The sequence below is a fragment of the Dufourea novaeangliae genome, unplaced genomic scaffold, assembly GCF_001272555.1.
Source record: "Dufourea novaeangliae isolate 0120121106 unplaced genomic scaffold, ASM127255v1 scaffold65, whole genome shotgun sequence".
In the NCBI taxonomy this organism is placed as follows: Eukaryota; Metazoa; Arthropoda; class Insecta; order Hymenoptera; family Halictidae; genus Dufourea; species Dufourea novaeangliae.
In genome coordinates, this window is record NW_015373961.1 from 481,104 (window position 1) to 496,373 (window position 15,270).

The 15,270-nt window shown below is 40.0% G+C and overlaps 1 protein-coding gene across 1 annotated transcript; it reads left to right on the top strand.

Moving 5' to 3' along the window:
- The first annotated feature begins 1,494 nt into the window (after positions 1 to 1,494).
- Positions 1,495 to 14,696, top strand: LOC107186599. Its single transcript, XM_015574497.1, has 6 exons — positions 1,495 to 1,680; positions 2,320 to 2,494; positions 4,388 to 4,588; positions 13,213 to 13,379; positions 13,471 to 13,566; positions 14,282 to 14,696. The coding sequence occupies exons 1-6, from the start codon at positions 1,558 to 1,560 to the stop codon at positions 14,690 to 14,692; spliced, it is 1,173 nt and encodes a 390-aa protein (XP_015429983.1). The 5' UTR covers positions 1,495 to 1,557; the 3' UTR covers positions 14,693 to 14,696.
- The last annotated feature ends 574 nt before the right edge of the window (positions 14,697 to 15,270 follow it).

Genomic DNA, 15,270 nt, shown 5'->3' on the forward strand with positions numbered 1-15,270 from the left:
GAAAGGAGTCTGAAAAATGCCTTTTTTTGTATTAGACCTAAACAATCGTTAGCTTGACTTTGGTCAAAATATGTATACCCATCCGAAGATGAACTAACGCGCCACGAAACAATAATAAAATTCAATTTAAAAATTACAATAAATAAAAAATCAGTAATCAATTCTAAAAGTATACATTCGGTGTCGTGACGTGGACATTAATATGCGACGTTAGCGTTTCTTATCTACACTTCATAACTTCCTTAAATTACTCAAAACAGTTTCATTACATTTCGAGCCCCGTGTATTAGGGATGTTCGATTCCGATTCGATTTTTAAAAAATCGATTCTTTGTATTAGATTTTTAAGGGAATCGATTCTCCATGATTCGATTCAGAATCGTTTTGAGAATCGATTCTTTGAAAAGAATCGAACATTCCTATCGTGTATACCCAAAAGCACTTTCAATGATGTACGAAACAAGCGATGGATCGGTGAATTGAGCATGACGGGTAATCGATACAGATCACGATTGAAAAACGATACCGAATATTCCCATGTTGACGATTCCGCTCCGCATCTCTCGTGGTTTACGGGGTGACGGATGACTGGGGCACGTGACCGGTCACGTGAACGGCCCATCATTGGGAAATTGAGAAACACTGATCCATTCGATCCTTTGGGATACATTTTACTCACGGAACAGCGGAAAAAATCCAACGCGTGACTTACGACACGTCGACGGAGATTAAGAGGAAATTTTCCTCCAACTGCAAAGTCACACTCGTGGAACACACCGAATCGAGCCCACGTGAGTCATTCACGGCGGGGATCGTGCAGGTGTGCTTCCGGGAAGTTGAAGATTTGCGGTTGAAGAGCGGAGAGTTTAACCGACGCCGCCGCCGCCGCGTAGTTTCTCTGACCGTCGCGAAACGAAATCTTGATACGAGCTGACGCAGGAGCCTGTGTACCAGCGCTAAGCGGTTTCGATTGAAAGTGAAACGATGCACTACGCGCGATCCGAACTATTGATACGTGTACCGGGTGGTCAGATTGAATGCGGAGAACTTTTACAAGATTGTTGGGAAAGTCAGTTTTAAGTAAAAAATGTCATGTGACCATAGATTCTGTTCGTAATATTTATTGTCTGCACCAGACCGATGCTTTGCACAGGTGAAAGTGATTTATGAAAAGATCTTGATCTCGGCACGTGTTTAGTTTCACGTGGTTTCCTAATAATTAATTAATCCGACAGGCTACAATATTTTTCGAATACACGACCATTTGGCACGCTATGCAGTGTGTGTAACGGTTATTCCCCGTAAAATTTATACCATATTTGTTTATAGAATAAATGTGTAAAAAATAATACGCTGATAAAAACGAAAACTATATAAAATAATGCTTTAGGTACCATTTAAATAAATGTATTTTGTTAATCTTGGTTAACAGGTGAACGCATTGAACAGAAAATGCAATTCAATTTCGATAAAGCGACGATGACCTTGACGTGAACGCGGAAAGCATTTGTCCGTGACTACCTCGGTCACCGGAAGTGGAAAAAGGAAGAAGAGCAGGATGCCGGGCGAGATGCGCGCGCAGCCCTTAGGCACCGCATACGGTGGTAGCACGATGCAACCGGACGAGGAGATTCAGTACGCGCCAAGGAGCCGTCCTGTTAGCTTTTACGATAATTTTAAGGTGAGCGATCGTTACGTGCCCCTCCACGTGTTAATGTTTACGTTCGTATCTTGTCAACGAGAACCAGTGTTACGGACTACATCCACGTGTCGAACAGTGTTTCTCTGCAGATTAACTTTTCGACCGAATTTAATGTCTGGGGTAATAATGTTGGTATATTGAACAGTGCACGACGTATCGCGTTAAATTCTAGTAAGGAAAAATATGTGGAATTGTTTCAATTGAATTCACCGATCATATAAGGTACGGTCAATTGATTTGGTGAATGTGTATCGAATAGTTATCGGTAGTCTAACCTCGAATTTGTTTAGTCGAGTGAGTAACGAGAGTCAGATAGACCGCAACGGTTGGTCTAGCGGAATTATCTTCAAACGTGAGTGAAGGGTGTGTGTATGTGTGTCTAAACGCAGTGTAACGAAAGTATAACGTAAGCAGTCGAATACAGGTCCCCGATGCATCTTGTGCACCGGACATAATTCCTTTTATTAAGTGATACTATTGTAGACTGTGAAAAATTAGTTGATTTATTAATAATTAAAATTCAGTAAATGAAATATTCGATATCATATGTCGCCATAGTGGTCCCTCAGTGTGATTCATTTAAAGCTATTCGACGCATTTTTCTGTTCCGCTCTACAGGACGTGTCGATGGTGGCACCTTGCGTGACTTCCGCCCTGAGCGCGGACAATTTGAGCCAGGCTCGTGACAACGGTGTTAACGCGTCGATGGCCGCTACAAACAACAACAACAATAGAGTAAACAGCGCGGTCAGCGCTGGTAACGTGTCGAAGATCCATAGCGTGAAAGTCACAGGTAATACTTCCTGCGTCAATTTATTGAAAAAGTGTCACTATATACGAGTAGACTGAGGATATATACATATATGCAAATATTTGATCATGCAGCGAATATCGTTTTATCGTGTATCTCTATCAGACGTTGCGAGTCACAATCGACCCAGCTGTCAACTTTGACTGACCGTGTCTCCGATCGTTACGATTGGACAGTCGATGCTGTTTTTTTTTTTTAATTTTACAAAGTATAAATTTGTTAACGTCTATAATATTATTTGTGATATCTTATCCTAATGATTTCTGCAAAGTTATGCAACTCGTAAGCCCTCCGGGCCATCTTGACCTCGATATGCAAGATAAATATGTTACATGTTTCACGCGATTTACGCACAATTGAAAATTAATTTTGTATGTGTATAAAACACTCGACGTACAATACACATTTCATAAAAGAATAGACGTTATGAAAGAGAATTGTCTCGATACGGGGTCACGATGAACACGCAAAAAGTGTTAGATATAAAATATTGCATAATATTGAATTCAATTGTGTTACTGTAAATTGTTCATTAACCTGCCGAAAATTGCAACATAGTGCACTCATTACCTTCCATCTATCATCTACATTCTGTGACCTTGAAGGGACAAGGCTTCGGTATTTTTTTCCTTCGTTGTAAAATACAGTAATAATATGTTTGTAGTTCCTGTCAGGATTTTCTTTTTTGTTTATTTTTCTTTTTTATTCCATTTCGTGCGATCGATCGGACCAGACAGTGTCATTGTTGGCGCGGGACGAAATTGGAGGTGCCGCTGCACTATCCTAGGAAAGTTGTCCGGCTGAAAATAGAACGGTCGCGGGTGAAATTCGGTCGTCCGCCTGTACCAGCGTCGGTATTCGAGGCGGACTTTCTCGAATTTCATTTTGTTTCATGTGCGCTGCTCAATTCCCGCGAACCGCGTGCGGGCAAAACACCACCGTGCAAAATTTGGTCCGTCGGCGGCGCTTTCTAACCGTATCCCTCTCTGCGTGTGTAAACACAACAGCATTCGACTGATTCATACATTTTTTCTGCATCTCTGTCTGCCATCAGCGGATACGGAATCTGATCGTGAAAAAGAATATCGCCAGACCTTGGTTTGACTGTACATGTACTTATTTTAATTATTCATTCGAAATTTTCGGAGCAAATTTATAATGGATTAGTTGAGGTTAGGTTTTATAGTTCAAAGTAAATAGTATGTATTATATAAATAGAGGGCGTTCTTTAATCAAATATTTAAGGTATTCTATTCGGTATAAAGGAAAAATTAATGAAGTTTATAAGAAGATTCTTGAGTCCGTTAATTATTGAGTCAGTCGTGTATAATTTCGAAAGAAAATGTTTGGAATAACTGCTACTCTATTTGAATGAATTGGCTAGAAATCATAGAGATGCAACACCTGAAATGACATTAAGTTGGTGGGAAATGAATGGTCGTTTGAACATGTCAAGGTTACTATTGTCCGTGCTATAATATATATAATTCCTTCAATTGTATTTTGTATGGAGTGTGTAGAATGTGAACGAGATTGTAGTGTATGCTACCTGAACGGCAAACTACACGGAATTATATATAACCAACCATTGATTTCCTACTTGATAGAAAGTCTACGAACCTGTTAACAATTTTAAAAGATACCTCTTACTAAATTATCAAGAATTCCAATAAGTTGTGGCTCATTCACTTTCCATAATTTTTCGTCAAGTTTTACGACGCGCCGCCAGTTTTACTGTCTCCGAAGGTCAGCGAGTCAATTAACATTACGGTTAATGTACCCTCGTAAAACCGAATAACAAGTTCCGATTTGTTATTCTAACCCGAGTAACGACCGTGGGATATTATGTGTACCTACCTGTTTCCTGAAAAACAGGTGCAGTGTCGACGGGACATATCGGTCGGATCTATCGACCGGAAAAGGACAAAGAACTCGGTCGTGCCCCGTCGATGGCCAATTGTCTGTCGACCACGGTTCCCGTTAATCTGGCTGCTTCGCAGATCGCTGGCCGACACACGCCCACGAGGAACTCCCTCAGGCACAGCAGGATGATTGTGTTGCACCGTAGCGGTCATCGTAAGTAATCATACGCAACGATAACCCCAGATCTTTATTGCATGCGACAGAATGGCGAAAAGCCGGTGACATAAAGTAAAATAATAGTATTTCGACTGTTGCAAACGGTGTTCCGTGTATACATACGGTGAGTTAATAAGAACTACTGTCTAAAATAACTCATTACCTATTGGTTGTATCGGAAAATATTTTAATGAATTAGGTAGCATTTTAAGAGATGCATCGTACGGATACAATTAAATTTTTTTATATATCTTAAAATCGTTGCTACTTTAGAGAAGTTGACCCTCATCCGTCACTCATTTTCCAACGAAGAGGTAAAGAGTTATATTTGCAAATTTTTTGGAATGAAAATCACGGAGTCTCAGCTAAATTTATCTACACACGACGGAATGCAATAACGTCAATTTCTTCGGAGAAAAAGTGTGTCAAGTTGACAGAAGGGACGGGGGATGAAGGTTGAGACACCTCGGATTAACTTTGATAGCGCCCAATCGAGGGCTGCCGATGGTATCTGGAGTCGGATCTTAGGAAACTTTTATAGAGGGTATTAGAATTGGATTAGGTGCTTCGAAACTATTCCTCGAAGGTCCGAATAACAGGTTCTTGGAACCTAGTGTGTGGTTTCTGTAGCGAGAAACGAATCTGACGTTCCCGGAGTAGACTTCCTATATGCGTAGACACAGAGTATACGAAAAAAAGATATATCAAACAGTCTCCAGACGTGGATCAACATTGACCTAACCTCCAAAAAAGGAAGAATTAATTATTCTTTTAAACTTTTTGTTTTCTAACAATATAGGTCAATTTCGACTCATCTTATGAGATATTAGCTCGTTGAATAATTGCATAAAACATGATATATTCTCGTCTTTACACACATACCAGGTGTCCCAATGCCCAATAAACACGAACAGCAATGGTAGTTAGTTTATTTATACGAATACTTGTGATTATCGAGAAAAAATTGTTTATCCGCGAAACGTGTGCGTACGGGACGCAATAGTTGATTTATTTTATTTTCCTTTTTGCCCGGTATTGCATAAGACGGACGCAATACTTGTTGATTAACGAAATCAGAGATCTACGCGGGGATATACATATACGTCACCGTGGCTCGAATGTCACCGAGCGGCCTTTCACGGTGCAATAAACATTCTCGTGAACAAACGGTGGCGCGGTGAGGCATTAATAATTCATAGTTCTCCACTCAACGATCCCGAATACAGTATACTTTGTTCCTGCGTCATTTTTTTTTTATTTCATCTACGATAATTCTGTAGTGGGATTTTGTTATGGGTCACGATTGGCCCAGCCAACGGATTCGACAGCCCGTTACTGTAACGTAACCTAAAAACTAGAATGAAGTTGTCAGCGATCAACAACACCAACACGATAAAAGACCAGTTGACACGTGTCTTCAAAGAACAATTTTTTGTTAAGATATTTCGGACAACATTGACAGGTTGGTGGGAAGTCCTATGGTTCTCAGTACAGATGTAAATGACCTTTAACGATAAAATACTTACGCGGTGAAAATATCTCATTATATTTTTATACTTATAGGTATGTACACGATCAGTGGAATCTTTTCTTGTTATCTAATTGAAGATCGATAGTCGGAATTTAGTATATAGAAATTTAATACGCATATATTTATATATCGATACAATATTAAAACCTTCTCACGGCAGTCAGGTAGCTCCTGCAAGAGCTGCACTCGTCTTGGTCCGCTGGCCACCGGGCCTCGCGTTAAAAGTGGCTACACATATGGCTCTGAGCACAGCGGAAACGGCAAGCCGGAAATAATATCGTGTGATCTTTTTCGCGTCAGCTCCGTTTTCGACGTGTTTAAATACTGTTACTATTCACTGCATATATTATTCGAATAAAATTCTGCCCAACTCTGTACTTATCTACGATTAGCATTATCTTAGGATTTCTATTGTTTTGCCAAATGCAAATTAAAAACAGATGATATTTATTATCATATCGTTTTTTCATAATCTATTATTTTTCTTGGATATAATTGAGTATAGCGAGTATACTTATATTAACTCATGCATGAATTTTTATAAGTAAACCGTCATTCTATTAATTTCTCGCCAAATATTCGGAGTATCTGTGTACTCAATAACGATCGACATGCACGTGTATGGTCGTCACGTTCGAAAAAAAAAGAATACTCCAAAGGAGATTTCTCCCGATTTTACGGTCCTTGCTCAATTTCAATTATCCAAGTTCACTTTATGTAACCAGTTATTACCGGAATTCTTATTCGCTTGCAAAAGGTGTACGGTTGCAATGTTGCCCCGTCATGCTGGTTTCATGTGCTAGCTTATAACAGAAAACGTGAGATTTCGTGGGACTCGTGATCGGGCGAAATTTTCTAAAATATTACGGAACGAAAAATTGCTGTATCACGAAAACAATTCGAACACAAATTCACACGCCTGACGCATACGGGGAATCCCACTTTATACTTACCAATACACAGCGGGAATGACGAACATATTTCCATTATGGAAATTTAGTGAAATAAACGTTTCAAAATCGAGATTCTTTGAATTCCTGTAATTCTATCGAAATGACAGTATTCAAAATGTGTCATTTTATTTGTATTTCTGGTGACATGCAGAAATCGTCGTGTAACGGTCATGACGTGTACCAGCAGTGAAACATTTGTGATATTGTAGACTGCACTTTTAACATTGAATCACGATGTTTAACGGTATTAACAGTACGGATGTTCGATTTGTCTGAGAATCGATTCTTTACCCCGAAAATCGAGAATCTGTTTTTCTTTCTTCAATTTCATTCCCGTTACTAAAAAGAAAGTTTCTTAATGCAACTAAATTTGACTGAACGTCGAAGAAATGAAACCGAATGATCGATCTTTCTGTTTAAGAATTAATTTGTCGACAGCTTGTACATATGCGTATGATTTTTTACGATTTTTAGATTGATTTTTTGGTTTTAATTTTTTAAGGGAATCGATCCTCATGATTCGATTCGAGAATCGATTCATTGAAGTGTATCGAACATCCCCAGTTAACAGTGGTCCAAGAACGAATTTCTCGACGCATCGATGATCGAACGATTCGAATTATCGAGTACTTCGACCGGTGCACTCGTTCCGAGCGTTCGGTGCGCCACGTAACCCAAATGTGGAAACCTGGCTGGGTGGTACGTTTTCATTATCTGTTGGCCTCGATACATGAATAATGACGAAGCGTTCGACTTGCGTAAGAACAGACACGGTAATTGTGCAATAGCGTTGTCGAGTAACCGGTGTGCGTGTGTTGTGTCGGCCACTATACTTCCGATCTCTTGGAAATCCTTAACCGCCTCCGGATGTCGCACGATCCAGTGCCATTACCCTTCACTCGCTGCGGATTCAGTGACCGGATTCCAGAATAGAAATCCGGAACTCGTAGTCAGAAGTATATACACGTATGTTCACGTGAATTCAGATTCTTCCACGGAATATGTCGAGATATCGTATTTAACCTCTTGAGGAATTACTGGCACGTATGTATGTGTACATTTAGTTTCTTTTTCGTTCAAACATCATTCCAAAACTGTAATTAAATATTCACTAGGAAATTCCTCGACAAAAAATTGATTGTCGTTAATATTTATAAATATATTTTAATTAAATACAGCCGAAGAAAAAAAAAATTATTCTTTCTGTTCTTGTATCAATAGTGTCGGTAGATAAAGCCCAGCGAAGAAATTATATTACAGACTCTTCGCGATTATCGTCCCGAACTCCGAACGCCAGGACAATAATCTTATAGGGATAAATGCTTCAGACCCTCGTAAATTCGTTTTTTTGCCCGAAGCCCGAGCCCCAGAGACGAAGTATACTTTCGACAGATTCTACCCCACCCCCAGTGGTGGGGATAACGCCTGGATAATAATCGTGTAGAACTAGCCAGACGATAATCGAGAGGAGTCTGTAGGTATTTTTTTGAAGGTCTTAATAAGTCTTAATATATGCATGAAGATACGCAGCACGGAGGACATGAACGCATAAATTACACAGCGTGATCATAATACCTACAATGCGGGGTAACAGTGTACTCTACATTATACAAATTAACTGTAGCATGGCGAAGGTTGTGTCACTCTAGACCCATGAAATTTTTCGTAAGTCAGGGGTGTTCTTAACTCTTTCGTTCCTAATGTTGCAACGCAATAAACTCAAAGTTACTTCGAAAGAATCTTGTACCAACTCGATACCTAGCAATTTTATTATGGCGTCTTCTGCAATTATGTGTAATTTTCAGTTATTTTTCTGTTTTTTCTTGGTTACGATATATGAGAGTAAAGTTGAAAGTCCATTCGAAAAAATCTTGTACCAACTCGATACCTAGCAATTTTATTATGACGTCTTCTGCAATTATGTGTAATTTTTAGTTATTTTTCTGTTGTTTCTCTGTTACGATATATCGGAGTAAAGTTGAAAGTCCATTCGAAAGAATCCTGCACCAGCTCGATGCCTAGTAATTTTGTTATGGTATTTTATGTAATTCTGTGTGTTTGTCAGGATTTCTAGAAATATTGTCGAAAGTAAATTCGAAAGAATCTTGAAACTTATTACTTTTAGTTACTCTCCCTAGTTACCTTCACGGTCTACGGAAATAACAAACGGCTAGTTTTGTCAGATGGAATGAAATATTGGGGGTTGAAAATGGAAGAGTAGTCAAACGTAACAATCGAACAACATTAAAAATACTGAATCAACGACGAAGAAAGACGGATGGTATTTTAAAGTAACTCTTCGCAAAAATATTACCGTATCGTTTGCAATAATAATGCCACAATCATCGCGCAGCCGTTGTAGCCAGAATTTTTTCGAGTTACAATGGTACCCATTGTGTCGTCGCCGACAGGCCCAAGTTTGGCGCGCGAGTTGCACTCGACAGGGCGCATAATGTCTCTCCCTCCCCCTTGAAAGAAATTCTTTCACTTTCGCAGGATATTACTCGACGCGAACCGCATGTATAAACGAACAAAGGATCGTCGACCGACGAATGCGCGCCACGCCGAGAAAAAGTGAAGTTTACGACCCGACGAAAAAAATAAAAGCGCCGCCGCGATCGATACGGGGGTTGGGCGGGGGGTTGCTTTTCCAACGAGGGTGGCATACCAAACGAACCCTAACTGTGCCGCGACTAGACGCAAAAAACGGGGATCGAGAAGAATCGATCTGTCGAGATCTTCGACCCCGTCTAATCACACGGTTGCAAGAACTGATATTTAAAGCTAGAACTACTAATTTCTTGTTTTACCATCACTGAATACAACAATAACAAATTATATTGAATTTTAATTTACTGTATATTTTACATTTAATACAGTTTACATTATATTTGCGTTTGTAGAATCGTTTGAGTACCTTTAATTGACGTAAGTACTTTTACTAGAGTCAGTAAGTGGCACACTATTTCCATAACGGTAACGAAAAATACGGTTTGCTTGGTTAGTTGAAAGTGCCGTGGAACAGTCATTGTAGGATCGTTCATCTCTGGTCACGAGTCGTCCGTAGTTGAAGGTCAAAGTGCTTCAACCCTTTCGTTCCTAGAATTATTGAAAAAACTACCGAAGAAATATTTAGTGTATTTTCACTAAACTACGCTATAACTATAAAACTAATATATAACTACTAAATAACTAAAAGTACGCAGAAATGCATAGGACGCCATAATAAAATTGCTAAATATCGATTTGGTGCAAGATTCTTTCGAATTAACTCTCACCTTCGTTCCCATAAATCGCGACAAAAAGACTTGAAGTGTAGAACATGAAAGTACGCAGAATTTTATGGAACATCGTAATAAAATTGCCACATATCGAGATGGCGCAAGATTCCTTGGACTTAACGCGGCGACTGCTAAGTCCGAGAAGATCGCGCTTGTCCACGCATCGAAGTCTCCGTTGATCTCACCACTGGTGGAACGCACGGGAATCCCCTTGATGGGCTTTCTCGGTTTCGCTCTGCCATTATCCACTGGCCAACGAACGAGGATTCATGCACTGTGCAGAGAGAGAGAGAGAGAGATCATCACGATCTTTATTCCCCCTCGGGAGGGAACGGACCACTGCCAACTTCCTCGCAATCTTAAGCCGCAACGAATTATTCCCGTGGATTATTTTCCCATTGAGTCGGCTTTTTTCAGAATTCTTCTCGGAATATCATTCTGCGTGGACACGAATTGTGCAAACAGGATGCGTAAAGCGTGGAAAGATTTCTGTGAAAATTCGTTCGTCATTGTGTGTACTCTTCAGGGCCAATTGGGTCCAAACGAGCTGACTTCGGTAAGAATTACGAGAGTTGATTATTTTCACCTATATAAATCTCGTTAACGATGAAATGCATTTTTCTGTGATTCTGATTCGCGTAAAGTGACTTATGGATAATCGGTTTCTTTGGTCGTTCTTTGTAATAATTAATTCTTCGTATTAATAATTAATTATTGGCGATTTCCAATGGAAACTCATTCGATCTACGTTGGTGTTATTTGAATTTGACGCAGGTACGATGAACGGAGCGTTGACGTTATTGCACTTTTTTTTTTTGTTCTTTTGCTCACAAAGACACGAGGGAACAGCCGTTGCGAATCTTGTGCGAATAACTACCCCAGTGGGCGAGTTTCCTGACGGTATCGATATGGCAAGGACGGCACGACGTGTGTTCGATCGTCCGGTTCAGATACCTTGTATGGAGGGACAGCGAGGCCGTTTCGTTCGGAAACCTCTCCTTTCTTTCGGCCCTACATTCGTTTCTCGGAATCGGTCCGTGTGTCGACCTGTTAATCGGTTGCTTCGCCTACGGGAAAATGTGTGTCGCAAACCGCAAGAAAACATACACGAGATAGCATCGTACACACCAGGCGGCGATAAAAAGAGACACGGCTGGACTGGAGAAAATGTTCACGTGTGTATCGTCCGGCTCGGTAGAATATATCTGGACCCCAAAGCCAGAGTGTATTAAGTGAACTTTTTTTTTTTTTGCAAAAAATGATATTTTACATGTTTCTTGTATCAGATTTTTCATTCTTTCCGATGGTAATAATTACATAGTTTGCTCTAACTCGGTTAGTTTTTATTATAATAGAGTAAAAATGATGTCGAGTCTATATCGTGTTTTGAGCCAGTGTTGGAGGACCATCATATAGAGGACTTAATACAATGTTCATCATTTCTACAGATCCAGACTTATTTTAAGTCTGTTCAATAGATCGGAGATACCGATTGTTTCCCGTTCAGTTCTTAAAAATGTGTTAAAGGTAATGGACATTGAATATTTATTAGAATAAACTTTCGGCACTAAACCCTCTATCCTAGTTATTTTATTATTTGAATCTATTCCAATTCAATTGAGAATGTTTCCTATTCAAGGTCACATGACGGTCATACTGTTACAGGTCATCGGATTGATCTTGGACTCAACTACTACACTGTGAAGATCAAAATATGTAGTCCTATTTAAAAAAACATCGATGACCTTGAGAAAAATTGTTTTCTTATCAAAGTATTTGTTCCTTCTAACCAAATAATAATACTTTCTTCTCACATTTTTTTTGTATCTTCAAAAATAAGTTAATATAATCAAGGTGCTCACGGTAGGTGGCGCACCCTGTACGAGTATTTCGCAACGTACCATTGTGCTGTTAAATGTTCTCGGGGGTACTTTACCTGTGTTATCTACAAATCTTTCTTTCATAATATCTTACGCATCAACGAAAACTCGTTCTGAGCATTAGGCTCGGTGAAATTCAGATAGTCCAGCTTTCGTCTAATTTTCGCAACGTGTTCGCCTATATCTCTCTTTGATCTAACGCGATTAGCACGCAGTTTATTTCGCATAACGGGGTTTCCCACGCGCAAATTAGGATCGGTAATGTAGATCGCATTGTGATATCTCGGTGCGTTGCAAAGAACTCGCGTGTAGTTTCTCGCAGTGTCTTTCCGAGGAATTTACGAAATCCTGACGGTTTTTACGCTTATTCTTTTTGAAAACGTTTCTCTTTAGCGTTCTCTCTGGAATACTAAATCGTTGTTCTAGTTCGTAATTGTTCTATTTCTGTTGGTTTCTAAACTGAGAAAACTGAGTTCAAAGTTTACGAAGTTTAATTATTATAGAAGCAGGAAAATAGTGAAATAATGAAACACACTATGATATCATCTACTCTACCTATTTATTGCAATGTTCAACAAAATTTGATCTTATTGTCAACATAAATTTTTAATTCTTGTTAATATTTGGAGATCCAACCATGAAGAAAAAACACTTTCAGAGTTTCAGAGTTAGGACTTAAAAGAATATTTGTTGTTTTCTAGATTAATTTTTCTTTGTATTACGGTGAATTTGTATTCTTGAAAAATAAAAAAAACGGACCTTGAACTGTTAAGAACTCTCGATCGACGAAAATGTATCTCTTCCTTAGAAAGATTTTAAATGTACAATTCGAAACTTTACAAATCCAGGTCCATATAATAGTTTACTTACAAATATATAAGTATACCTACTAATTTGATTTTTTATCTGAAAAATATGAGCATTTAACTTCTTACAATCTTATTTATTAACGGTGAGAAATATTTTTCTTTTTCAGGACCACAGAAGTTTTTACCGCCGTTGGTCTACCACTGGCGACTAGGACGATGTTTAGCCGCGCTGCAAACGATCCTCGGTGTTGCGGTCACAGCGCTTTCGTTATGGCTTTTACTCTGGGCACCCCATCTACCTGTCGTCGATAATCCTTATTGGAGTGGAATGCCAGTAAGTATACACTGCACTTCGTCCTTCAACCTTCTTAAAAACAAACCATCGAAGGTAATCCTTCATTTTCGTTCTTTTTTTTCCCTCACAGTTGTTACTGTCGGGAAGCTTCGGGATTTGCTTGCTGTGCTGCTTCAAGAAGGAATATCCGGGGATGAGTCCTGGGTTTTGTCTCTCGTCCACCAAGGTAAACCGTGTTATTACCAAATTATAGAAAATTTTCTTTAGATTCATTTCGTTAACGTTAACACTAGAACGAAGGTAAAATGATTCTTCGGCAGGCTCGTGCTCTGATTGGTCAGGGTGTTTTGTTAATATCTCCTTAACAAAGCCTCGGAGAACTGTTTCCCTAAAGAAAAACTTGTTTGAAATCGCCCCATGAATTACTACGTTTAAAGACTTACATCTGTTTTGGGACACCATGTATAATAGACATATGAAATGTGAACCTCGAACCATCATTCTGCGTACCCTCACGAGCAAACTCGGCTTCCGTTAGGGGAAACAGCAATGTAGGTGTAAGGACCTTCTACCAGTTTGTAAATGTATTTCAAGTACTGAAATAAACATTCAAGTCAATGTTAATTTGGCATACATTTCAGTAACTCTGAGATCAAGTGACAAGAGGCCCTTCCCCTAGCGGAAGTCGAGTCTACCTGTCGGTGTACCCTCGCGTGCAAACTCGACTTCCGTTAGTGTAAAAAGTGATGTAAGAAAAACACCTCCATTGGTCTCGGAGTTATTGAAAATTATACGAAATTAACATTCGGTTTAACATTTATTTCAGTACTTGAAATAAATTTCTCAAGCAGTGGGACACCCTAACCTTGAGTTTGCACGTCAGTGTATATCCACAATTCGCCGCAGGTGCACTCACCGTATTCTCCCCTCGTGTTGTACAGCTAGTCAGCGTGTTCCTCGCGACCTTAGCGACAGCTACCTGCTGCGTCGCGTGCGCTTTCTCGGCGATCCACCTGGTCCGTCTGATGGGCTTCGAGTGCAACCCTGCCCGCGTGCTGAACGCCACCTGCGTCTGCAGGCCCCGCGAGGACCTTCTATCGAACACCACCGAGACAACCGTCAGGTACATGGATCTGAATTGCCCGGAGGTGGAGAGCATTCTGACCATTCTTCTGATATTCTCGTGCACCTGCAACGCTCTGGGCGCGTTTATCGCCGGTTGGTACACGTACCTGCACTGGAGCACCAGGAACAAAAGGCCCAAGTACATGCAAGTCAGAACCGGCCCGATCGCTGGTACCAGTTACCTGAACAGCCGACCGATATACAATCCAAATCTGAACGAACGATGACAATTCACCGACCAGGACACCTCGTATCTACGTTACTCGTCGCTGACGATGGACGATGGAGTGTTTTAGGTTTCGATCTTTGAGAGACCAGTCCCCATGGATGAGTTCTCCAGTCTTCTGCGTATTTCTGTTTAACCATAGAACGTGTAGTCTTGCCTGGAAAGGATGCATTGTGTAGTCTTTGGGACCGTGTTAATCTCCTGGGGAAGCACGTTTGACCTCTGACAATGAACGGACATTTCTATGGGTGTTTATGTTTGTGATTGTTTTATGAAAACCAGAATGAAAGAAACAGTGTATACATGAAGTGTACAACATTCATTGTAACAGTGTAGACCGGCACACGTGTCGCTGGTCGGTGTGTTTCTTCCCAAAAGAATATTGATGGTGGGACGGATGTTGTGATTTTTGTGGGCTTGGCTGAGAGTAGACGGTTGAGAGAGAGAGTGATGTCAAAGGGAACAAGATAAATGAATCAGTAACCAATCGACAGAGTTTAAAATCGTGTCCATTTCTCTCTATAAACCAGGTACCAGTTCTGAATGATGGGTTTGTAGAGAGGGAACAGGATACTGTAT

Coding starts and splice junctions, on each gene's coding strand:
- LOC107186599 (XM_015574497.1), top strand. CDS start 1,558: ATGCCGGGCGAGATGCGCGCGCAGCCCTTAGGCACCGCATACGGTGGT. Junction 2,495..4,387: donor CCATAGCGTGAAAGTCACAG/GTAATACTTCCT, acceptor CCTGAAAAACAG/GTGCAGTGTCGACGGGACAT. Junction 4,589..13,212: donor GTTGCACCGTAGCGGTCATC/GTAAGTAATCAT, acceptor TTTCTTTTTCAG/GACCACAGAAGTTTTTACCG.